Raw genomic sequence first — 22,910 nt, 5'->3', positions numbered from 1 at the left:
GTTCCCTTATCCCGGTTCAAGTCACCCCAAAGACACATTGATTTCCTGTCCTGGAGCCCCATCCCGGCGGCGAGCGAGGCCCGGCAGCCACCAGCCCCCTCCGCGCCACCCGCCCGCTTCGCACATGAGCCTTAGTCACCGCCAGCAGCTGCCCGGCGCTTCCCGAGCACGAGCGCTTCGCCCTCACCGCAGCCCACCCCTACCTTGGTGGCAGGGAATAACAAGGAGCTTTTCCTCCCCCTCCAGCCCCGCGCAGCACCAGAGCCCCTGGACTCCGCTTTATCCATAGGTAAAATTCCTCTTGGCATTTTAAGACATGGAGGCAGGCCGGGCCTGCAGCCCCGCCGGGGCAGCCAGAGCAAAGGGCTCGGGATGCAGCAATCAGCTTGTCCTGCTGCAGGGCCCGCGGCACCGGCACACGGCCAAGGTGCATGGTGATGGCAGGGGACAGGCAGCAGTGTCACCCCGCAGAGAGCCGCTGCTCGGGGCCCCTGAGGCTGAGATGCAAAGCAATTGCGAGAGCTTTGCAGATGCAGTGGAGGCACGGCTACGTCCCACGCTCACCCGTAAGCCTGAACGCGGCCTGAGCACCCCGCAAAGTGCCCCTTCGACGGCGGGACGGCAACGCAGCAGAAGCAACACGGTGCACAGAGGCGTCTGGGTTCACGTGTACGTGTTGATGAACAGACAGACGCAGTTTCACTGTGGGCAGTGCCCCGTCAGAGACGCCTCTTTTGGGGATGATGTCACCGCGAGCCCAGGAGATTCCCTGCAATCCATCTTTCCTCACCTACCCGGCAAACAGGTTTCCTGAAATCTCAGCCCTCTTCACCGGAAACACATTCCTCTCCTGGCGGAGCTGCTGTGACTCACGGGAGGGGAACGGGTGGGCAGCCCGGCCACGAGCCGGCAAGCCCGGAGGCGCCAGCCCGGCTCGCGGGGGAACTGCAGCGAGATGTGCCGGGTGCGGTGGCCGCGCGGGGAGACCTCGGCTCGTGGGACGCCCTGGGCACGTGCCCGGGCTGCGGCCCAGGAAGAGCCAGGGCACCGGGAGGAGGAAGGTGGGCTGAGGTGGCCCCGCTGGAGAGGGGGCTGCTCTCCCGTCACCGCTGAGGAAAGGGGAAAACGGGGGACACCAAACCGTGCCCGGCGCCCCAGCCTGGCGCTGCGGCTCCCGCCCGAGCGCGGCTCTGCCCTGGCCAGTCCTGCGCTGGGCATCGGCCTCGGCAGCCCGCGGGCTCTTGCCTGGCTCAGCTCAGGACAGAGGTTTCCCCGAAACTCCCGGCAGCCTCCCTGCTGGCTGACTCTGTGCCGGGGAATGCCGAGAGCTGCGCAATGCGTGCGGGATGGGGCCGTGCCGGGAGCAACGCTGGGACATGCCCAGCCACAGCACCAGCCCAGGACGCCCTCTCCTAATCCCAGCGTGCCCGGATAAAGGTGCGAACGTGGGGGAAATCCCAGGAGACAAGGAACTGGCAGGGTGGGGGCAGCTGGGCGCCGCCGACCCGGCGCAGAGAGGCGCGAGGGTGCAGGCGAGCCCGCTCCCTCTCGGAGGCCGAGCCGCCGCTCCGCACGCCTGCGCGGTCCCCGGCCTCGGCCCTGCAGCCTTCATTTCCATGACAAACGCCGGCACGTGAGGACCCCGGCAGAGCCGCCATCCACCCTCCGTGGACGGAGCCGCCGGGCTGCTTTCAAAGCCAGTTTTGCCTCGTGAGGCCAAGGCACCCAGAGCCGCGGTGCATCGCCCGGCGCCTCTCACTGTGCTGCATCCGCGGCCTCAGCTCGGAGCAGGCAGCGGGTGCCTCTCCGGGCTCCGGGACAGGCTGGCGCCAGGGACCGGGGTCCTTCCTGCTGTCATGCCAGCTGGGAGCAGGGGGCATGGTGAGGAAGGGGGCATGGAGTCGGGAAGCACGGAGGGACAGGGCGCTCCGCCGGTGCTCGCGGTGCCGGGCAGCGATGCCGAGGGCTCACAGCTGCCTGTGCAGCCGAGTCGATGGGGTATGCAACACGCAGAGCAGCTATCGATTGCACTGCTGCAGGCCGAGCCCTGCCGTGCCCGGGTGTCCGGGGCCATCCCCCCCAGTTCCCGCGGATGCTGGGAACAGCCACCCTTCCCCATCTCATGGAAAAATCAATGAGCTAATTATGAGCGTGCTGCGCATCTGAGAGCAGCCGATACCGCTGCAGTCCTCGAGGCTAGCTGTGTTCCTCACCCGTCCTGCGCAGGGAATCGCTGCCGTGGGCTCGACCCGGTGTGTGGAGAGGGACCCCGGGCAGATGCTGCCGCGGCTCTGGTCCCAGCCGCGTGCACCGGACACCTCTCCGGGACACCGAGCGAGGCAGAGATGCTCAGCTCCTGCGGGGAGCTGACAGGGTGCTGAGCACCCCCCAAAATCGAAGGGCAATTAGCAGCTGCTGCACAACTGCTGCCCGGGGAGAGGAGCCCAGCCGCGCCGGCGGGGAGCTGGCACCGCGGGAGGCTGGTGCCCGGCCGGCACGTGGCCCCAGTGCTGCACAGGCCACCTGCATCCGTGGCCATGGTGGCTGGCGTGGGGCAGCTCTCGCCGTGCCCCTCTCAGCACCTCTGCGCACAGCGTGCAGACCCTCGGGGCCACGCCGCGGCCCACCACCGTGGCCCCAGCAGGGCTAACGCCACCGAGCCCAGGGGTGCCAGCGGGCCTGCTCCAGCCCCCTGCAAACAGCCGCTCTGCAGGCTCGCCGCAGCCCCCCGGCGAGCCCCCCCGGAGGGAGCCTGCACCCGGCAGCACGGGAGCAGAGGCGCGAGCCGGCTCGCCCCGGCAGCCCTTGGCCTTGCGCGCCGACGGGAGGCAAACAGGGATGCGAGGATGGCAAACAAATCAGTGCTGACGGAGCGCTGACATCAGCGGGCAAAGTCCCACGCCGGCCACCCCGGCCCCGCACTGCCGCCGCCGCCGACCCCCTGCCCCGCGCCGTCCCCTTCCCTCCTGCCCACGGACTTCGCCCACCGGCCCCCGGCTGCTCCCACCCCTCGTCCCCTGCACGGGGCGATTTCACCCGGCCGCGCTCCTGCTGCAGCCGTGGGGCCCCCTCCGGCCCGGCACCCCGCAGAGCCCGCAGGGATGGCGCAGTCCCACGAAGGACGCCGGCACCGGCGCCTAGCCGGCGTTATTGCACCCGCGAGGCGCGATGCGAACCCCTGCCCGCAAAACACCCCTGCCGCCCCGGCGGACAGCCGGAGCGCGGGACTCACCGAGCCGTGCCGCCGGCCGGGGCAGCGCGTCCCCCGGAGCAGCGCTGGGCTGGTGGCAGCCGAGGAGGCGGCGACGGCTCCGCGGGGCGGCGCGGCCCGGCACGTCCCTGCCGGAGTGGAGCAGGGCGGCCGAGGGAGGCCACGGAGGGCAGGGAATGCTGATTGACTGCGGGTGCACGCGGGGCAGGGAGCCAGCGGGGGGCTGGGGGGGGAGGAGGAGGAGGAGGAAGCCGGGAGGGAGACGGCGCTTTCTGGCCGGCGCTGCACCAACGGGCAGGCCGGGATGGGATGGCTGCGCAAGGGGCCGTTGCCACGTGCTGCCCCCGGGGCCGGCATCGCGCCTGGGCACAGAGCCGGGCTGCCGCAGGGCCTGGGGACGCAGGTGACACAGGGGTCCGCGATGGGCTCAGCCCTACCCTGCCCTGCCCTGCCCTGCCCTGCCGCAGCCTGCGCTGTAATTATCCCGGGCAGCGCCTGTAATTAGCACCCTGATGTAATTGTGCCGGGCCGGAGCAGCCCCGCATGCTCGCTGCCAGCCCCACGGTGCCCTCCCGCCCCCGGCGCGGGGAAGAGCCCGTCCCTCCAACGCGGTCCCCGGGAGCGCCCATGTGGCTCCCACACCGGGATCACTGCCGCATCCATGCCTGCTCCAGCCCGGCTCGTGGCCAGGAAGGAGGGAGGCAGCTGCACCCCCAGCTCCGAGTCCCGCTGCTCCCACCGAGGGGCAGAGCAGGGAAGGGGGAAAACACGGCTTTGGAAAATCTGCGAGGCCTGGCAGCAGGAGAAAACGCCTGGGGCTATTTTCCGAGGAACAGATGCCGGGGCCCTGCAGCGACGCGTGTGTGGGGCTGGAGCAGCCCGTGCGGGGCCAGCCGGAGCTGTCGGTGCGCACTCGTGGGCCCGCGTCCCCCGCCGGCCCCGCACCCTGCCCGTGCCCCCGCGCTGGCCGGGGACAGCAGCCGCTGGGCCTCTATTTTTAGCTCTCGCGGAGCCGCCTGGGCCTGCTCCAGCGCATTCCCCATCCGCGGGGGAGCGGGAGGGGGCCGGCAGCGCCGCCTTTCCCCGGGGCCCCGGCAGGGCAGGGCCGGGCCCCGGCAGGGGATGCAGCGCAGCGCATCCGTCCCCGGGCGCAGCAGCACATCCGTGGGGCGGGAGCGCCGCCGGGCAGGCTTTATTGCAAGGCAGGCACCCGAGCTCGCCGCGTCCCCCCGCCGCCGCCGCTGCCGCCGTGCGCGTCCCTAGCAGCGGCTCAGGGGCCGGGCAGCGCCGGTCACCCTGAAGCGCCCGCTGAGCACCTCGGAGGCGGTGCACGTCTCCTGGCCCGGCTGCTGCCCGCCGGCGAAGAGCGTGAAGGCGCCGGGCTCCAGGCGCCACGGCGGCGCCCAGACGGCACGCTGCGCTGCTGTCACCTGGAAGGCCAGCTTGGCCGCCCGCCCCGCCGGCAGGGCCACCCGGCGGAAGGCCACCAGCTGCCAGCGGGGCACCGGCACGGACGGCTGCTCCCACCGCAGGTACAGCTGCACCACCTGCAAGCGGGGAGGGCCGTCAGCGCCCGCAGGGCCCCCAGCCACCCCCCCTTCCGCCGGGGCAGAGCCGGAGCCCCGCGGCGCTCACCTCCTCGCCGTCCCGCCGCCCCGTGTTCTGCACCACCACGGACACGGAGAGGTTGGCGCAGGCGGGCAGCGCCGCGGGGCTCAGCACCAGCTCCTGGTAGCGGAAGGTGGTGTAGGAGAGCCCGTAGCCGAAGGGGTAGAGCGGGGCCTCCTGCCCGTAGTAGCGGTACGTCCGCCCCGCCATGGTGTAGTTCTCCATCGGTGGCACCTGCGGGAAGCGGCCGCGTGGGATCCAGGCCAGGGGGGGCAACTGCGGGGCTGCCAGCGCTGGTGCTGCCCCGGCCTCACCTGGTGCATGCCGGCTGGCCACGTGGCCGGGAGCCGGCCGGCGGGGTTGGCCCCCTCCTCGCCCAGCAGCACCCTGGCGATGGCCAGGCCGGCAGCCTGCGCCGGGAAGAAGCACGCCAGGATGGCGCCCACGCCGTCGTGCCCCTGCGCCCAGCTCACGTCCAGCGGCCCCGCGTTGAACAGCAGCAGCACGACGGGGCGCCCGGCAGCTGTGGGGACACGGGCCGTCACTGAGACCTGTCCCCGGCACCGCCGGTGGGCGCCCGGGCCGCCCCACGGGACTGGGGGACGGCTGACGCCAAGCGCCGGCGCCGAGCCCCTACCCGCGCGCACGGCGTCCTGCAGCAGCTCCAGCTGGTGGCCGGGCAGCGACAGGTCCTCCCGGTCCTTCGCCTCCGTCTCCACGTCCGTCCCTGCGGGGCAGAGCCGGGGAACAGCCCGTCACCCGCGGGCGCCGCCGCTCTGCCCTGCCCTGCCCTGCCGCGCCGCCGGCCCGGCGCCCCGCGTACCCGTGCCCAGGCACACCACCACCACGTCGGCTCCCCGCGCCGCTCCCTCCACCTCGGCCGGCGAGTACTGCTGGCACCGCGGCTCGCCGCAGCCCGCCGCAAAGCTGATGGTGGCTGGCAGCGTCTCCAGACCCCTCCTGTGCGGGGGGAAAACGCGGTCAGGCTTCGACGTCGGCACAGTGAAGGAGCCTTTGCCTGGGGACGAGCCTCCCCCCTGCCCCGGCCCCTGGGGAAGGGCTGAGCATCCCCCACTGGGGGGGGACGGAGGGATGGACGGCGGCGGCGTCCTGTCTTACCGGGGCGTATAAATGTACTGGGGCTCCGGGACGGGCGCGTAGTCCCCAAACAGGACCTTGGGGTTGTCAGCGAAGGGGCCCACGACCTGCCGAGCACAGAGGGGCTGAGGACGGGCAGGGGCAGCCCCGGGCTCGCAGCGGGGAGACGCCGGGGCTGTGCCCGGAGGGGGCTGCGGAGCACGGTGGCCCTGGGGCTCGCTGGCCCCGAGCGTGGCGCTCACCGCGATGCGCCGGCCCCGCAGGTCCTGCGCCCGGAGGGGCAGCGTGTCCCCCGCGTTCTTCAGCAGCACGAAGCTCTTGACGGCGGCTTCGAGCGCGAGGGCGCGATGCGCAGGGCTCTGCACGGCGCTCAGGTCCAGGGCGCTGTAGGGGTTCATGGCCGGGGGGTCGAACTCCCCCAGCCGCAGGCGCGTGTAGAAGAGGGGCCGGACCCGGGCGCGCAGCGTCTGCAAAGGCCTCGGTCACGCTCGGCGCGGGGCAGCGGGGGCGCAGAGTGAGGGCAGGGGGCAGCCCCAGCCCTGCCCGGCACCCCCCCCCGCCCCCGGCTCACCTCCAGCGTGATGTTGCCCGTGGCCAAGGCCTCGGTGATGTGCATGAAGACGTTGTTCTTCAGGCCGTAGGAGAGCTCCAGGTTGCAGCCGGCGTTCACCGCGGCTGCCGTGCCCGAGGGACGGGGAACAGCGCGCCGTCACCGCGCGGCCCCCCGGGGGACCCCGCACCCCTCCCGCGGGCCCCGCGCGCTCACCCACGGCCGTCTCCAGGAAGCTGCGCGTGTAGTGGTGCCCCAGCATGATGAGCTCCACGGCACCCTCGTCGCTCACCACGTAGCCCTCGAAGCCCCACTCGCCCCGCAGGATGTCCGTCAGGAGCTTCTTGTTGGCGCAGGCCGGGACGCCGTTGATCCTGCCGGAGGAGAGCGTATCGGCCAGGGTCCGGAGCACGGCGGCTGGGACCGGCAGGCACGGACGGGCCATGGTCACGAGGCATCCCTGCACCCCGGCGCGAGCCCCGCCGCACTTGCTACCTGTTGTAGCTGCACATGAAGCTGTAGGAGCCGGCGCGCGCGCAAGCCTGGAACTGGGGCAGGAAGGTCATGCGCCAGTCCCGCTCCAGCACCTGCGAGCACCGAGGGGCAGAGACGGGTCAGCGCGCGGCGGAGCCCCCCCGCCACCCACCCACCGACGCGGCGCGCCCGCGGCTCACCTTGGCGTCGAAGCTGAGCCTGGAGACGGGGATGTTCTCGGGGCCCCCGTGCACGCTGAAGTGCTTGCAGCCGGCGCTAGCCTTGATGTAGCGCGGGTGCTGGCCCTGCAGCCCCTGCACGAAGCTCGTGGCCAGCTCTGCGGTGAGGAACGGGTCCTCCCCGTACGTCTCCTGACAGATGCACGGAGGGACGTGTCCACGCTGCGGGGCTCCCCCCCCCGGATGGACCCCCCCTCCGGCCCCAGCACCTTCCCATCCTCAGCACGCGCTCCCGCCTCGGGGGCTCGCCAGCTCCCCGTGGGGCTGCTGCCACCCCGAGGCTGTTCGGGGACGGTCCTGCAAGGCCTAATCCTGGCCTGCATCTCCCCGCCTGGTCCAGGCAGCCCAGCGCCCTGCCCAGGCCACCCCGAGCTCCCCGCGTGCCGCGCGCGGCACCTGGTTCCTGCCCCACAGCGGGTGCCGCATGATGTTCAGCACCGGGCTGAAGCAGCTGAGCCCCGTGTGGTCCTCGTAGCGGCCCGTGGCAGCGAAATGGTTGTGCTTGGCTCTCACTTCGGTGGCGGTGGCGTTGGCCACGCGGTAGACGAGCTCGGGGCTGCGGGAAGAGAAGCGTTAGAGAGCAACGGCAAGGCGAGGGGCCCCGTCCCGCACGCGCGCGCACCGGCGTCGGGGCCACGAGGGTCGGCGTCGGGGCTACGAGGACCGGCCCTGGGGCAACGGGGACCAGCCCGCCCCGGCCAGTACCTGAAGGAGGCGGCGAGCCCCAGCGCCTGGGGGAAGGCGGTGGCCCAGCCGGGGGCCTCGGCGTCGCCCCGCAGGCACTCCGTGTTCCAGTTGTAGGGCCCGATGCCGAGGCGCGGGATGGGGGGCGCGGGGCCGTTCCCCAGGGCGCCCCCCCTCGCCACCTGCGGGGCAGAGACGCTGCAGCGGGGGGGCGGCCGGGGCCGGGACCGGGACCGGGGCCGGGGGCACCGCCGCCGCCGCCCGCACCTGCAGCACCATCTCGGCGGGGGTGAGGCGGCCCACGAGGTCGTCGAGGCGGCGGGGCCAGGGCAGCGCCGGGTCCAGGAAGGGGAAGGGGAAGGACTGGCCGCAGCCCAGCGCGGCGCTCAGCAGCAGCAGCGCGGCGGCGCCCAGCCCCGCCATGGCCCGACGGGACGGACCCGACGGGACGGGACGCGACGGGCCCGACGGGGTCGCAGCGAGGCTCCGCTCGGCTCCGGTCCGGGCCCGGCCTTGCGCCCCGCGGCCGACGGGCGCAGCGCAGCGCAGCGCAACGCGGCGGGGCGGAGCGCGGCCCGGGCCGGCCCCGGCGGGGCGGAGCGGGGCCCCGACGGCTGGTGGTGGGGGGGGGGGGGAAGCGGCAGCTCCCGGCAGAGCTGCGAGTGCGGGGGGGACAGGGAGAGCCCCCGGCCGAGCCCCGAAACAGGCCGCGGTGCTTCAGAAGCTGCATTGCGAGGGCGGAGAGGGGCGCACGGCCCCGCAGCAGCGTCAGCAGCACCCAGGCCCCACGCGTGGCACGTGCGGGGGAGGCTCCGGGGGGGCCCAAGGAGCCCCAGCTGCTCCCCAGGGAGAGCTGCCCCTGCCCGGCCCTGGCCTCCAGGGCAAAGGCAGCTTCTCGGTCAGCCCAGCCCAGCATCAGCGATGCCGCGGCTCCGCCGAGCCCCGAGCATGCACGCTTGGTGGCCGTGGGTCCGGAGCCCCCCCCCAGCACAGCCGTGACGCTGGCGCTGCCCCTGGACCACGGCTGCCCTGGCTCCAGTGCCGTGCTGCGCCCTGGCACTGCCACCCTTCGCTGCCGGGGCGGCAGATGGCAGGACACGCTCATATCCTGGCTTCCACCCCAGCGCCCTGGCACGGGCCGGGCTGCAGGCAGAGATGTGCGGAGCCGCCCTGTGCAGCCAAACCAGCTCCTGGGGCCAGCGCAGCCCCAGCAGAGCTGCCCCCGGCTCCTGCGTGGCAGTGTGCGCCTGGCGGCAGGGCTGGGAGGGCTGCGATGCGCATGGACGGGACCTTGCTTGGCCTCGACGCGGGCAGCCTGGCTCCCTCCCGCCTGCGCTCAGGGGCCCTGATGTCCTCTAGGGCGAGGGGGCAGAGCCTGCCCCACCTCAGCTCCTGCCGCCGGTAGACGAAGGTGCGCTGGGAGCAGAAGCTCCAAGCAGCTCAGAAACGGGTCCTCACGTAGCCATAATGTAGCCACGTCTCCAGCCCCGGAGAGGGAGAGACCGCCAAGCGCAGGACTCGGAGCGCCCTGGCCTGGATGGCTGCTTCCAGCCAGCAGTGATCGGAGGAGAGCAATGCCAACAGCCTCACCGGGATCCTGAAATCTGGTTTGGCAATCACAGGAAACCTTCCAACCCCTCTGAAAGAAGCACTTCCTCAGTGGAATGGGCAGTTGGATGGAAGGAAGAAGAAGGGAAGGAAGGCAGCAAGCAAGGAAGTTGCACTGCATGGGCTAGATCTCCGTCTCCAGCCCTGTAGACACCCAGCCCAGGGACACGCAGACAGCAGGCCCGGCCGAGCGGCGCTCAGCCTCCGTGGGCAGGTGCTGGTGGGCTCAGCCGGAGCAAGCCTGCTCCCGCGCGACGGCTGGCAGCAGTCCCATGCCAGGCTGCTGTGACCTGGGGATTCGCTGTCCCTCATTAAAGCACCGTCCTCTTTTTTGAAATGTCAGTTCAATAAATAGCTGCAAAGTATGGAAACCAGTGCCTGGTCCAGAAAGCCATCGATTTGAACCTAGTATTTCCTGCTACATGGGGATAAAATACGAGCCCCAGACCTGGAAAAAGAAACAAGGAATGTCTGTTTGGGGAATTAGGTCATGTGTAGCCAATGTATATTTTATTAATTCTGGCTCATTTTCAGCCTAAGGAAAGCGAGCCATAATAATGATTAATTGATTCCCTGCTAAAGACAATATATTCCTTCCTGGAGGTTGCATATATCTTCAGAGCAAGTCTCTCATATTGCACCAGGTGTTGGGAAAAGAGCATCAGCCGCAGCACGCCCCACCTTGCTGTGGCCCGGCTGCGCTGCCAGGGAAGGGGTTCTTGGCTCTTTGGGGCACTGCTAGTCCCCTTAGCATCCCCCGTGGCCAGCGCGCCTGGGGCCAGTCCTGCCTGGGGGCTGCACACCCTGGCCCCCCGGAGCAGCTGCCAATCTGTCTCATTTAAGGGCAATTCGCTGGTAAACTGTGCTGCCGAAGTGCACAGGCACCTCTCAACCGCAGCAAACCTCAGGAACGCCAGCACGGGGAGGGAGCTCTAAGGAAGGGGCTTCTGAAACCTCACATTTTCTCCCTGTGTTTCAGATGCTCCCTCGAAGTGGCAGAGGGCTGCTGTTCTTGCAATAGAAAACCTGCCTAACTCTGGCCGGGATCTCAAATCCCCTTGATCGATGGAGGGATTTGTGGTGCCTGCAGTGGTTTGCCTGAGAAGCTCCATTATGGCTTTTTCCGTAAGACCAGTGTAAAACCTGCATAAATTATAGAGAAGACCTGCTAATCTGGTGTATCCCCCAGGCTTGCAGGATGTATGCCTGGCACGGCAGTGACCTGCGCCTTCAAAGCTCAGTGAAAATTCCTTATCCAAAAAAAAGACAGAGGAATTACTGGTCACTGGCAATTCTGATGACTGGAGACTCTCTGGGTTAAGTCTGGGATAAACACGAAGCTCTCAAGACAGCTCCTTGCTGCTCCGAGACAGCCGCCAGGGATCTGCACCAGGAACAGAGACCAACCTGGGGGTTCCTGTATCAATAGGGATCCCAGAGACCTTTCCAGCACATGGAAGAAACGGAGCCGCCTCCGGGGCTGAGCAGGGCAGAGGTCTGCATAAGGGCGTTCGCTAAACCTGCTCCATGGAGGCATTCACTGACCCCGGATCCAGGAGGAAGGGGACAGCAGGTTTCTCCCTCAGCTGTGCATCAGCGAGGCCACAGCTGCTGATGAGCACGTGCTGAGCCGGGGCTGCCTGCCCCCGTTTTGGGGAAGCACATAACCCCCCCCTTGGCATTTCCCATTATTAATGGTGCACTCAGTATGTATCACCAGGCAAAGGAAAAACACTGCAGGAAAGGAAACACAACCTGTCTACACAAGTATGTCCGGGGACTTAACTTTTTTTAATGAGTAGCCCCTTTCTTTAGCAATTTCCCTTTCGGTGAAAATTATTCGTCTGACAAAGTTTTAATTTAACATTACCAGGGGCTGGAGGAGTCTCTGCAAGGGCAGCCAGGTATTTGCTGGTCCTGTTTGAAGCTGCAGCATTGATGGATTGCCACCTGGACTTCATTTGGAAGAGGGACCGGGGAACCACCACGAGGAGCATTAGCGATGTCACCGGCACGGCATCTCGGCCCTCACGCCTTGTGGCCCCTCTTCCTCGCGGGCCCAGCGCTGCACAGTCATGGCTAGCCCCGCTCCCTTGCAGACATCCAGGAAATCAAAAGTCAAGGGGAAAAAAACAAACCCATGAATGCGAGGCGCACAGAGGTCATCGCTGCACTGAATTAACCAGTCTTGGTCTGCCTAGCATAGAGTCAGCTGCACCCACGCGTCGAGCGACGGCTGGCCGCGCTTGTGCACGCAGGGGAGCGCTGGGGGCCGCGCAGACCGGCCGCGCTGGACTGAGCCGGATTGAACCGGACTGAACCGGCCCGGCCCGGCCCCCCGCGGAACCCCGCGCGGCGCGGCGCGGCGCCGCCAGCCGCGTGCCCTGGGCGCCCCCCGGCGGCGCGCAGGCGCGCTGCAGCCCCACCCCGCCAGGGGCCTGCTGGGAGCCGTAGTCGGCTGCCTCCCGCGGCATGCCGGGAAATGTAGGCGCTCACAGTCACGCGAGGCAGCTGACAGCCGCCCCCGCCCTCCCGGGGAACGGTGACAACGCGATGCAGGGCGGCGCGCGCAGCCTTATGGGGCGCGTAGTTCGGCGGCCCAGGGGCGGCGGCGGCGGCGGGCGGCGCGCGGACTCCAAGTCCCGTGGCGCCCCGCGCGGCGCGCTCGGGGCTGCGGCGGGGCGAGGCGAGGCGGTGCGGTGCGGCAGGCGGCCGGGCCGGGCCGGGCGACTCAACGGGCCGGGCAGGATGTCGCGCCAGGCCGGCCGCGGCACCGAGAGCAAGAAAATGGTAACGGCGGGGCCGCGGCGCCCGAGGGGCCGCGATCGGGTCCCTGCGCCGCACCGGGGGGGTTAGGCCGCGGGGCCCCGCGAGGGCAGGCCGGGCCCTGCGGGGGTGACAGGCCGCGGGGCCCCGTGTGCTGGCGGTCGCGGGCCGCAAGCCCCGGAGGAGGCGGCTCGGCTCGGCTCGGGCCGCTCCTGAGGGGGCTGCGCCCCGTTAACATCCCTCCGTCGCCGGGACCCGCCCGGTGGGCCCTGCCCCGCACCTCGCTGCTCTGACAGCGCCGCGATCCCTCCCAGGCGGCGCCTCCAGCGCCTTCCTCCCATCCTGGGTGTATTTCCCCTCCACGGCCCTTGTGCCGGCAGTGCGGGAGCGGTGCTGCGTGACAGGTGCGGTTAGGAAAATGCTACAGCCTTTGAGTGGGTTTAGCTTAAATACCCAGGATCTGTGGTGGTTCTTGAAGTGAGCACCTGCCACATACATGGCAAGGCAGGGAGCTGCAGAGAGCCGGAAAACTGGCTTCTGAATGCCTCTGTTTATGGAAACGCCACATACTAACTTCACAGTCCAAAAGCACAAGCTTTTCTTGCGTCTCTGTGTTTTGTTATCTCTAACCCTATCCCGAAGTGCGAAAGCGACGAAGAGCAAAGCTAAAGAGCGCAGGTCTAGTCCTAGGTCAGAAGAAATGAAATCAATTCATTTTTGATGCAATGTCAATATTGAAATTGTGAATTAAAAATAAAATGCTTTTTTCCCCTCCCTCTTTGGCCATTTCTACCTAAAGGTGTCCAAGGCAGCTCCTAGGATGTGACAGTGCATTCAGGTGCTCACTGGCTAGTTCAGACTCACCAGCAGCTGGACAGCAACCCACTACTGCCTTCCCTCCTCACCACAAGCTGATCCTCTTCTAGTGTGGACAATGATTTTTGTTTAAGGAGTTGGTGTTATTTAATTAGCTTTCAGGCATTTTTATGGCCACAACATGACAATATGGCGTTGAGACTATACGCTAAACTGCAATGCAAAAAATATAACTAATGGAAAGGCTTTAGGCACTTTAATTCCATTAGGCTGGCTGAAAATGAAGATTTGATTTACAAAAATGAATTTTGAACTTTTCTTTGTTATAACAATTCAAAGTTACCTAAACAGCAGCTTGCAGGGAATTACTATGATCACTGTGGGGTTTCTTGTACACTTTCAGACTGGTAACAGTAGGTGAAAGCTTCATGGCTTGGTATAGGAAATGACAACATCTTGGACTGGTAACGGCCGGATTTTCTCCATCCATTCACCCCCTACTCTCTCCAGCTGCCATCTTTACTAAAATTACTTAAATCTTTAAAAATAGCATAACCTTTGTTGCATGTCTGTTAAATTCTCTGCCAAATATCTGACTCTGCTAGTTGAGTTAAAGGAGACTTCCACCTTGTCATTCTTGAGTAATGTAAATTTAAACAACCTTTATCTTTTCAAGATGAAAGTAGAATTGTAAGTACTAAACATAAAGAATATGTGTCAATTCTTTAGATCTAAAATTAAGCAAAAGTAGCCAGGAGCCTGACTGGTTCTTTTCATATGCCTAAAGTCTCTTGGTAGCTAATCACTGTTGACCTCATGAATTACAATGACAAGATGGAATTCCCTGTATCTTCTAACAAACCTAATTCCTATTTGTTGAATGTTGCAGTTTGGGAGTGATTCCTTCTTGTGTTTGTCTTGGCTTTGTGTAAACTTGTTCAGAATGAAGTGTGATTAGTGTTGTCACTTAACTCTGATGTTGTCTCTTTTCCCTTCCTTTCTGCCTGCCTGCTGCTTTCATTCTGTAGTATTGGTATTTGCCATTCATTTCACCTTCTGCATCTATGCATCTCATGGTAGGTGATAGGCTTTTAATCTGAGATTAGACTTTCTGTAATGTTTCTAATTGCTAAAACTGAAAGCAGAAGTAAAAACTGCATTAAAATGGCTTATTTGCCCCTGAACACACTTACTTCAGGTGCTATGAAAAACTAAAAACTATTGTAGCTTTTTGTTTTGCAGCATGTTAATGATCATGTAAGCACTGGTCTGATTTAAGGACTTCCAAGAAAATGCTAACTGAGACATACTTGATTCAGATTCAGGAAATGTTATGGTAGCGGCTGTGAGAAGAGGCAAGTTCCCTCGTATCCTCTGCAAATCTGGCAACCATGTAAAGAAAGGGCAAGTAATTTTGATCCTAGCCAGGCACAGAAAGTGGGTGTATACAATACAAATCTGCTGGTGTACTCAGTCCTGATCTGAAGCAGTCCTTGCTGTTCCTGTTCTAGGTCTGATGAGCTGATTTAAGTTTATTGTGGTAAATTGTGTGGCTAGATAACTTTCTAAGGATCAGATTGGTATCACTTTTTCATGGTAGAAGAATGTATTAAATCTATGAATGGATAAGCATTTTTTGTCCTGTTGAACGGAACCGTAAATGGAACTTAACAGATGTTGCCCATTTGCAGTGCATTTATGAAACACAGGCTACAGAAAGCAGTCTGAGCCATAGGCTCTTTCACCTCTAGGGCATTGGTTGAAATAAATTCAGGTCCCTGGCAACTGCAAGTTGTTGCCATCCAGGAATTATTCAATAGCATACGTGAAATGACTTGGAGGTGTCATTCCAGTTCTCTTGGGAAGTGCTGATTATGGCAGAGAGACGCTAATTGACAGCTCAGTAGAGGAGCTAAGAATGGCTACAGAGTGTGAACAGCCTTCTAGCCGGCCTCTTCAGGTCAGATTTGGTACATGTTAATGGGAAGTGCTGTGTGTTTGCGGAGAGGGAGGGAATGAAAGTACTCGGTTGTTCCTAATCAAAGGAGATGTTCTTTTTCAAATGAGATTGAAGTTGCCTTGCCAAAATATGAACTGGGAACTCTGCTTATGAAGCAGCAAATTCCTCTGAGCCACCAGGTTTCTGTTCCCCCTTTCCAGGCCAGCTGAAGCAGCGCTGGACACAGACACAGGAGTGCTCAGTCAGGTTTTTTTTTTGGCTTGTGCTAAATCGCTTTTGCCTCTATCTAGAACTCGGAGCTCTTCACACTGACATATGGAGCTCTGGTCACCCAGCTGTGCAAGGACTACGAGAATGATGAGGACGTCAACAAGCAGCTTGACAAAATGTGAGTAGATCTGCTGCAGTGGAGCCCTGTAGAAACTCAGGTTCACAGTAGACCCATCTATCTATCTGTTCTGTTGTCTTTTAGCTGCTCTGAGAACAAAAACTTGCAGACTGAGTTTTATTTAATGTTGATATTTCCCAGAATTATTATTTTTCCACAATATCTTCTTGCATAAATGTTGATTGTCTTTCTAAAGCTGCACAGTTCTGATTCTGTAGCTGTTGCTCTTTGGTACATTGACAGGGGTTACAACATAGGCGTTCGGCTAATAGAAGACTTTCTGGCCCGGTCCAATGTGGGAAGATGCCATGATTTCCGTGAAACTGCAGATGTTATTGCAAAGGTAATTGTCAAAGCCCAGCTTTGCCAGATTGTTAGCGTTGGTTAATATTTGTTTGAGTGGCATAGCCAGTGTGTGTGGGCTACTGTATGTTCTCACATAGAAGTTTCAATGGGATTTTAATATGGAGTGAGATGAATAGTGAGAAATGTATTCTAAAGTATATTTGGTAGTTATTTAATAGCTGAGTTTAGCTAGCTACTTTGGAGTCAGTTTGAACCTCATCTGGAGTTCCTCATATGTCCAGAACCCAATAAAATCTAATTCCAGTGATGTCTGTGGACATCTTTCCTTGAGGAAGACCTTCTGTATCCCTTGGTTTTGCTTGTGAGGAAAGAGTATTTGCAGGGCTGTTCTGAGATTAAAAAAAAAAAAAAGAGAGAGAGAGAATTAGGCCCCTGACTTTTGCTGACTGGTGGGAATTGGGAAAAAGGAGTGGTGTTTTCAAAACCCTTTAGCATTTTTTTTGACAAAGATCAAAGCAATACTGTGACTTCATGGGTCATGTTCTTGTTCATACTCTGTTTAACATAACAGATAGCATTTAAAATGTATTTGGGCATCACTCCAAGCATCACCAACTGGAGTCCTGCAGGTGATGAGTTCTCCCTGATTTTGGAAAATAACCCCTTGGTGGACTTCGTCGAGCTCCCTGACAACCACTCGTCTCTCATCTATTCCAACTTGTTGTGTGGAGTGCTGCGAGGTGCCCTGGAAATGGTAAGCCAATGTCTCTCTTCTGTTGAGACAGAGAGGTCATAGAAATCTTGACTGTGAAGTGGAGATGCATATATGAGTAACCAAGATATCAGCAGATACTTCAATGTCTGGTCTGTGTTTGTGACTGCTGGGTTTGTTTTGGACTTGAAATTCATAGCAAGGAAAGAGCAGAAATGGAGATGTTCTTCGTTGCTGTTGCATATAGCAGCCATGACTCTCAGAGGTTCTGACGAACCCCCATCATCTTATGACCCCAAGTACAAGCACTAGTATCTCCTTGGATTTTTGTGGAGTTTCAAAAACCTCACTTTGTAACTGATATGAATCCTAGCTGGGAATTTGCTGGAGCAAGAGGAAAGCTGTGTCTTGCATTTAGGAGTCTATATAGCCTTGATAGTCTTGCTTAGCTGAGGTTTTTGAGAAATATGCGCAGAGCAGCAGGACACATAGCTCTGAGTGACAGGGTTAACTGGGGTCTTCGAAGGGAGTCCCAGTTATGCCATAGGAGGTATGTTGTCTAGGCAGGATGCCCACTGTGCCATAAGCAACCGAAGGCCACAGTGTACAGGGAAGATGTGATCTGGAACACTAATTAGGGCTTCCCTGGAACTCTGCATCGCATGTCATGTCCTCTGAGTCCTTAAGCTGGTGGTTCATGATCAGACGGTTTCTAGGGAAGCTGCTATTATAATGGAGGTAACAGCTCTTTCCTCTTCCATCACCTAGGTACAGATGGCTGTGGATGTAAAATTTGTGCAGGACACATTGAAAGGGGACAGCGTCACAGAAATAAGAATGAAGTTCATCAGGCGGATTGAAGACAATCTCCCAGCTGGTGAAGAGTGAATTGCAACCCAGTCTCCCTTTGGGACTGGAGGGGACCGGCTGGCTGTGAGCGTTAGCTTTCATCACAGATCTGTAGGGATATAGTGTGCTTTTATCACAGATCTGTAGGGATATAGTGCCCCTGTACATTCAGACTGACTCACTGACTGTTTAAGATGTTATATTCTTCTACTGTTACTTCCATCTCCCATAGAAGACAATTGTCTGGTTGCTGTTTATTTCACAGGTTCATTCTGAAGCTTTTTCCTAAGGTGACGTCTTTTTCATATCCCCCTGGGGACTCTTTCTATGCTGTTTCTAATTGTGATATTTGGTTGTGTGAGAACTACTGCTCAAACTCTAAAAGAGCTTCAGTCTGTTCAAATCTGAATCCAAGTTTTATAACTAGAATGGGAGATCAAGCTATGAGTTCCCACTGAGTTTGTTAAATGCTGTTCTTAAAAAGAAGTTGCTAAAATGCATTCTGACATAAGTGCATAGTATTTCTGTAGACCAAACTGGCTTTCTGTAATTGGTTCTGAAGTTACTAGTAAAATGCAAACTTGATCCTAAGGGGTGATTTGTCAGAGCTGTTTCAGTGCTTGGCGTCCTGTCAGGGAGGTTCCTTCTCGCAGAGGGCAATGGCATCCCATAGCGCTGGCAGCCTCAGGAGGTCTGTGCTGCCTGGGCCTTTCTGCCCTTTCCCTTCCCCCAGAAGTGTTTCTGAAAGCAGACTCAGCAATACCATTCTCTAACGGGATGTTGTTTGTGTGTTGGTCTCTTCATTCTCCTCTTGGAAGGGGAGGGCCGGTAAATTGTATGGGAAAAGCACTGAATATTTTAAATGGAGAAATGGAACTGGTGGCTGAAATGCCTTTGGAGTTCTGCAGTGTGTGCAGCCTTGGGCCTGTTTGGTGGGTTGACAGAACTGAAAACTGAAACTCAGAATAATAATTGGGAAGTGTTAAATGCATTTCAGCAAACAGAGTCTATTCTCCTCTTAAATACTACACAGTGTGAAGGGGATGCCAGTGTATAGTCTCACGTACATGTTTAGGCTAAACCACAATTTTCCATATTATTTGAGTTGGCAAAATACAGCAGTCTGTAATACCTGCTGCTGTGTAGAGTAACTAAATACACAAAGTAATGTTATATCTCAGAACCCAAGACATTGGAAAATCCTTTTGCCACCCTATTCAGCCAGAAACCGCAGTCAGACATTTAATTCTCTAGTCACTTTACATAGCATGAAGGCACAAATCCACAGGGATAACTAGGAGCCTGAAATCCATAGTGCCCATTGACTTCCACAGGCACTAGTGGCTTGAATGTCTTTGTAGGTTTACGCCTGAGTGTAAGGTGCAAGAGAGAAAGCTGCCGTTTGTGCCATATGTATTGGTGGGAGTAAGGCTACAGACCTCTTGGGTCTCTCTAAAGTGAAATACCCATTCCTGTAAGTTCCTTCTTTGTTGTACTTGAGAAGTCCCGAAGAATTCACGCTGCTTTAGGCCAGCCTGAGTCTGCATCTGGGGCAAACACTGTCCCTCTTCCTTGGAGGGGATTAGGCTGAGGTGATTAACTGAACTCTACAGTCTAAGCCCATTTCGCTAGGGGAGTTATGATTAGGTTGTGAAAGGCTTGAAATGAACCTCTGAGCTGTGACCATTCTCATTAGTCCACCTGCTAGTAATTTAGGTTTGTCAGGGAATCCAGGTTATTTTCTTGAACGTTGAATCATCTGGACTCTGGATGGCTCAGCCAGTCTCTTTTTTGCCCAGATGAATCCCTTTAGGCTGTGTGTTCGGATGCCCCCATGTGATTTGTTTGTCCTGTAAAGGGGCAGTGAGTCACTTTAAAAGCGGTCAGAGAATTACATCAAGAAACAGCTGTGGCTAATGTGTTTTGGAGGTATAAGTGCTGTGTGGTCACGTTGCAAAAGTGCAAAAAGATCAGTTGTTTCTCATCATTGAGCATTATAAGTCATTTTAAGGATGCATTTTAAAAGCAATTACATTAAAAGAAATCCCAGTGTCAACTCTTTGGTTTCCTTTTTTTTCTTTTTTTTGTGTGAAGCCTGTGCTGTTGTAGGAGGAGCAGTTGAGCAGTGTGGGTTTGCTTCACTGCCTTGGGCTGGCAGGGTGATGGGAGTGCAGCACAAAGAATGTCTGGCTGCTGCCTTGTGTGAAAGCGGTTAACTGAGCGGCTTGAAGGAAACCTGCCCAATATTCAGCGCACGGAGGGATTGTGGCTGAAGGGAGTGGTGTACAGGGGCTGATCTGGAGCGCTGGGAAACCAGACAGGCAGTGTTTGCTTGTTTGAGCACTGGCCTTTTTCTGCCCCCTGAATATCCCTGCATGTACATTAGCAGAGACTCACTAACTTCAACCTAAGGCAGTCTTTTGCAGGTCTGAGCTAAGAAAATGCTATTCATACTGGAGAAAAAAAATCATCTCGACATCTGTACCCTCTTCTTGAGCACTGACTCTTCGAGCTTGGTGTGGGTGCTGCTCCACAGCTGCTGCCAGCCGCATGGTGCTGTGAGTGTGAGCGCAGAGGCAGGGAATGGAAACTGCTGGCTCTACAGAAGGAATTTCAGCTTTCCTTTCTTGTATAAACCATATAAACACTGCCGAGGAGCCTGCAGCGCGAGAGAGCACCCGGCGTGGCACACCCTGCCTGTGCTGAAACGTGCCGGTCGGCCTCCCTCCTCTTCCGTAGGGGCCTCCTGCGGCTTTGCTCAGCCCAGCCTTTCTGCCTCGCCCCTCCTGTTGCGCTGCCCCGGGCGCTGAGCACCCCCAGGGCCTCCTGTCAACAGCTGAAGTGATTCAACACCAGTATTCTGGGCAAAATACAAGAGGGAAGTTCAGCCCCTGTGAGTTGTTCCCTGGAGGCGAGCACCTGGCTCCTGGCGTTAGCCGGTCCCCGGTGTTTTGTTATCCGGATCTGATCTCCATTAGCACAGAGCAGTTAAGGGTTTAAAGCCCCGGACAAGCTCCGATGGCCTGTTCTCATTGTCGGCGTAATGCTTGTTATAACACTGCAGCTCCCCTTTGCTCGCAGGCGGCAACGGGCCCTGGTCCAAGTCAAACACCACCAAATGCCAGGTCTCAAGTATGTTTCCCCTGTAGATTAGGAAAACTGTGAGGAGCCCCTTAGCCTCGCGGAGAGGCTGTGTCGGCCTCCTGCCGAACGGACACAGACCGCGGAGAGCTACCAGCCCGGACCGAATTGGGGGAGCCGGGGCAGGGGAACGTGCCCGGGTTTGTTCGGGAGGAGACAAAGCGTCTCCTCGCCGCCCGCCGGTGGGTTGGAGCTCAGCCCTCCGGTCCCAACCCCTGGGCAACACGGCAGAGCCCTGGCCACGGTTTGCTGCGCCGCTCGTCACAGCCTCCCCGTCAATAACCAAGAGCTGCAGGAGGGGAAGGACACGCTTTGTGCTGGTTTGGAAAGGGCTGCGGGCATGCACGAGGCGCCGCCGCTCCGACACTGCCGGTGGGGAGCCGCTCGGGTCCCTTCCAGCAGACAGCCAGGCGCTTGCACTCATGCGCTGAGCAGGACCGTCCACGGGGCAGCTGGGGGTCTCCTTCCCTCTCACGCAGCAGAGAAACCCTGAGCGGTCTGATTTTTGCAGCTGTGGGCAAATTACATTGCAGGTATGTCTCCAGGGGGTGAGGGAGGGATGGCCTAAAAAACTGCCTTCGGCAGCGGATGGAGGGGATGACAGCGCAGGACAAACCCAGGTGGGTGTCCGGGAGCAGAGCCAGCTCGCACGTGCTGGCGCAGGGCAGCACTGGCAGCCGATGCGGTGAGATCTCGCAGCAGCGAGGCCGCTCTCGGGGCCTTTTGCCCAGGCTCTGGTTGCCTCCCCGCGCAGGAAGGCCACATCTGGCCAGGACCCGGGGAAGCGGTGCCGGCAGAGGGTGCCGAGATCTCGGCCAGCTCCAGCTCCTTGCAGGTACTGGCGCTTCTCAAACCGCCTCCTACCTGGCCCTTCGCAGAGGCAGCCCGCGTCTCGGGGGGCCTGAAGAGCATCACCACTTACAGCTGCAGCCCTCCGCCCCTGCGTCTCCGTCCTAGCAGCGTTTGTAGCTGGGAGTAGCAGCGACTCAGGCTCATCTTGTGCCTGTTCCTGCTATGACACCACGTCTCTGCATCCCACCAGAGTTACTTGTTTTTAATTTCGCGGCCTCTGCTTGCAGGTTGCAGCACAATTAGGTGTTAAGCGCCCACGCTGGGCCGGGGCAGCCCGTCCTCACGTCGCACAAGCTCCTTTTGTTCGGGAGAGGGTCCCCGCGGGGAGCAGCGGGGCTTAATTGCACCGGGTGTTTTGTCCATTAGCCCTGGGGCTGGGAAGGGGGTTGGCCTGGTCCTGTCGGAGATGGGGTAGCTGGAGAAAACGGCTGGTAAATCCTGCTGCAGAAAGGCTGGGCTTGCTCCTCGCCTCGCCGGTGGAGCGTCCCGTATTCCCTGTGGCCGAGGCACGTGTCAGCTGCACAGCATCCCCGGCTGGCCCCCAGCCCCGGAGGAAGGGGAAGGCAGCAGCTTTTGCAATAAAGTGGCTTTTCTCTTTAGCTGGAGCCAGCGAGCATCACGTGACGCCTGCCCGGCTGCAGCAAGAACCAGGTCTTGCCAGCAAGAACAGCCCCAAACAGCCTTGAAACGCACCCAGTGTCTCCTAAAATAACCTCTGGCCAGCTGCTGTCATGGGGATGCGCCCAGGCTGGGCAGCCCTGGGGCAGGTGTGGGCCAGCCCCCGGTCACAGATCCACATTGCCTCCTCGGTGACATTGCATCCAAAACGGGGTTATTTTGCAACGGCGGGCTCGCGCCAGGTCATTTTCCCTTCTTCGGCGAGCAGGAGAACGTGCACGCCTCCCCGGCTGCCGCGGATTATGGACTCTTGGTCCCGGCCCCCCGAGGAATTATAAAGTTGTGCAGTAATTTGCTGGGGCGACTGGGTCAAAAACAGCCCAGACCCTCTGGAAGAACAAAAAGCAAAAATTGCATTAAGTAAATTGAAACTGTCTACTACCAAGTAGCTCATTGTAGACGAGGGAGAATATGCAAAAAGCTCTGTTTGAAACCTACTAAATATTACCATGTGCTGTTTATAGGAAACAAATGGAGAAAGGCATGCTGCATCAATAAAAGCCTGTACATGGTTGGAGTTGGACTAAAGCCTTTCCACGGCTCTAGGTTATTGAATACCCTCCGCTTTCATGTAGTGCCAGGCCTGACCCCTGGACACATACCGCGAAGGGGAAAGTTGACTTGTGGGAATAATAGACATTCCTGATGAACAATTTAACCTGGCAGGAAAAGAGGCAACTTTCAGCTCTTCATATCTCCGCGTGATATTAAAAATGACAATAGCAACATGTAGACAAGAGAGGGGGAGAGGGGTGAGGGAAACGGGGGGGCTGGAGGATTTAAAGGCCGGTGGTGCACACCGCCAGGGCGTCCCTGTGCCCCCCTCCCTCGAGGAACATGTGCAAATGCACATTTCCCCCCGGGAAACGCTCGGGGCATTTACTGCTGCTGTGGGTTTGGCTGCAAAGGGTGGGCAAGGTGCTGCACCGGCCGGGCACGCTGCTGCCAGGGTCCTTTGCTCTGGCTCCTG

At 60.0% G+C, this 22,910-nt stretch overlaps 2 protein-coding genes across 2 annotated transcripts; one reads left to right on the top strand and one right to left on the bottom strand.

The window, feature by feature from the left end:
• Window positions 1–4,382: 4,382 nt before the first annotated feature.
• LOC106490868 (uncharacterized) lies at window positions 4,383–8,404 on the bottom strand. Its single transcript, XM_067311398.1, has 14 exons — window positions 8,132–8,404; window positions 7,886–8,046; window positions 7,577–7,736; window positions 7,142–7,312; window positions 6,963–7,054; window positions 6,684–6,841; window positions 6,489–6,592; window positions 6,160–6,384; window positions 5,939–6,024; window positions 5,643–5,779; window positions 5,457–5,546; window positions 5,134–5,342; window positions 4,847–5,053; window positions 4,383–4,758 (listed from the first exon to the last, which is right to left on the bottom strand). Exons 1-14 carry the CDS (start codon window positions 8,285–8,287, stop codon window positions 4,471–4,473), a joined length of 2,244 nt encoding a protein of 747 aa, XP_067167499.1. The 5' UTR covers window positions 8,288–8,404; the 3' UTR covers window positions 4,383–4,470.
• Window positions 8,405–12,155: 3,751 nt separating this feature from the next.
• Window positions 12,156–19,325, top strand: TRAPPC3 (trafficking protein particle complex subunit 3). Its single transcript, XM_067311457.1, has 5 exons — window positions 12,156–12,262; window positions 15,305–15,402; window positions 15,646–15,745; window positions 16,280–16,462; window positions 17,189–19,325. Exons 1-5 carry the CDS (start codon window positions 12,221–12,223, stop codon window positions 17,306–17,308), a joined length of 543 nt encoding a protein of 180 aa, XP_067167558.1. The 5' UTR covers window positions 12,156–12,220; the 3' UTR covers window positions 17,309–19,325.
• The last annotated feature ends 3,585 nt before the right edge of the window (window positions 19,326–22,910 follow it).

Source organism: Apteryx mantelli, chromosome 27 (genome assembly GCF_036417845.1).
Source record: "Apteryx mantelli isolate bAptMan1 chromosome 27, bAptMan1.hap1, whole genome shotgun sequence".
Taxonomy (NCBI): Eukaryota; Metazoa; Chordata; class Aves; order Apterygiformes; family Apterygidae; genus Apteryx; species Apteryx mantelli.
Note: the sequence above shows the minus strand (reverse complement) of the source record. Positions and strands in the feature narration are given on the sequence as shown.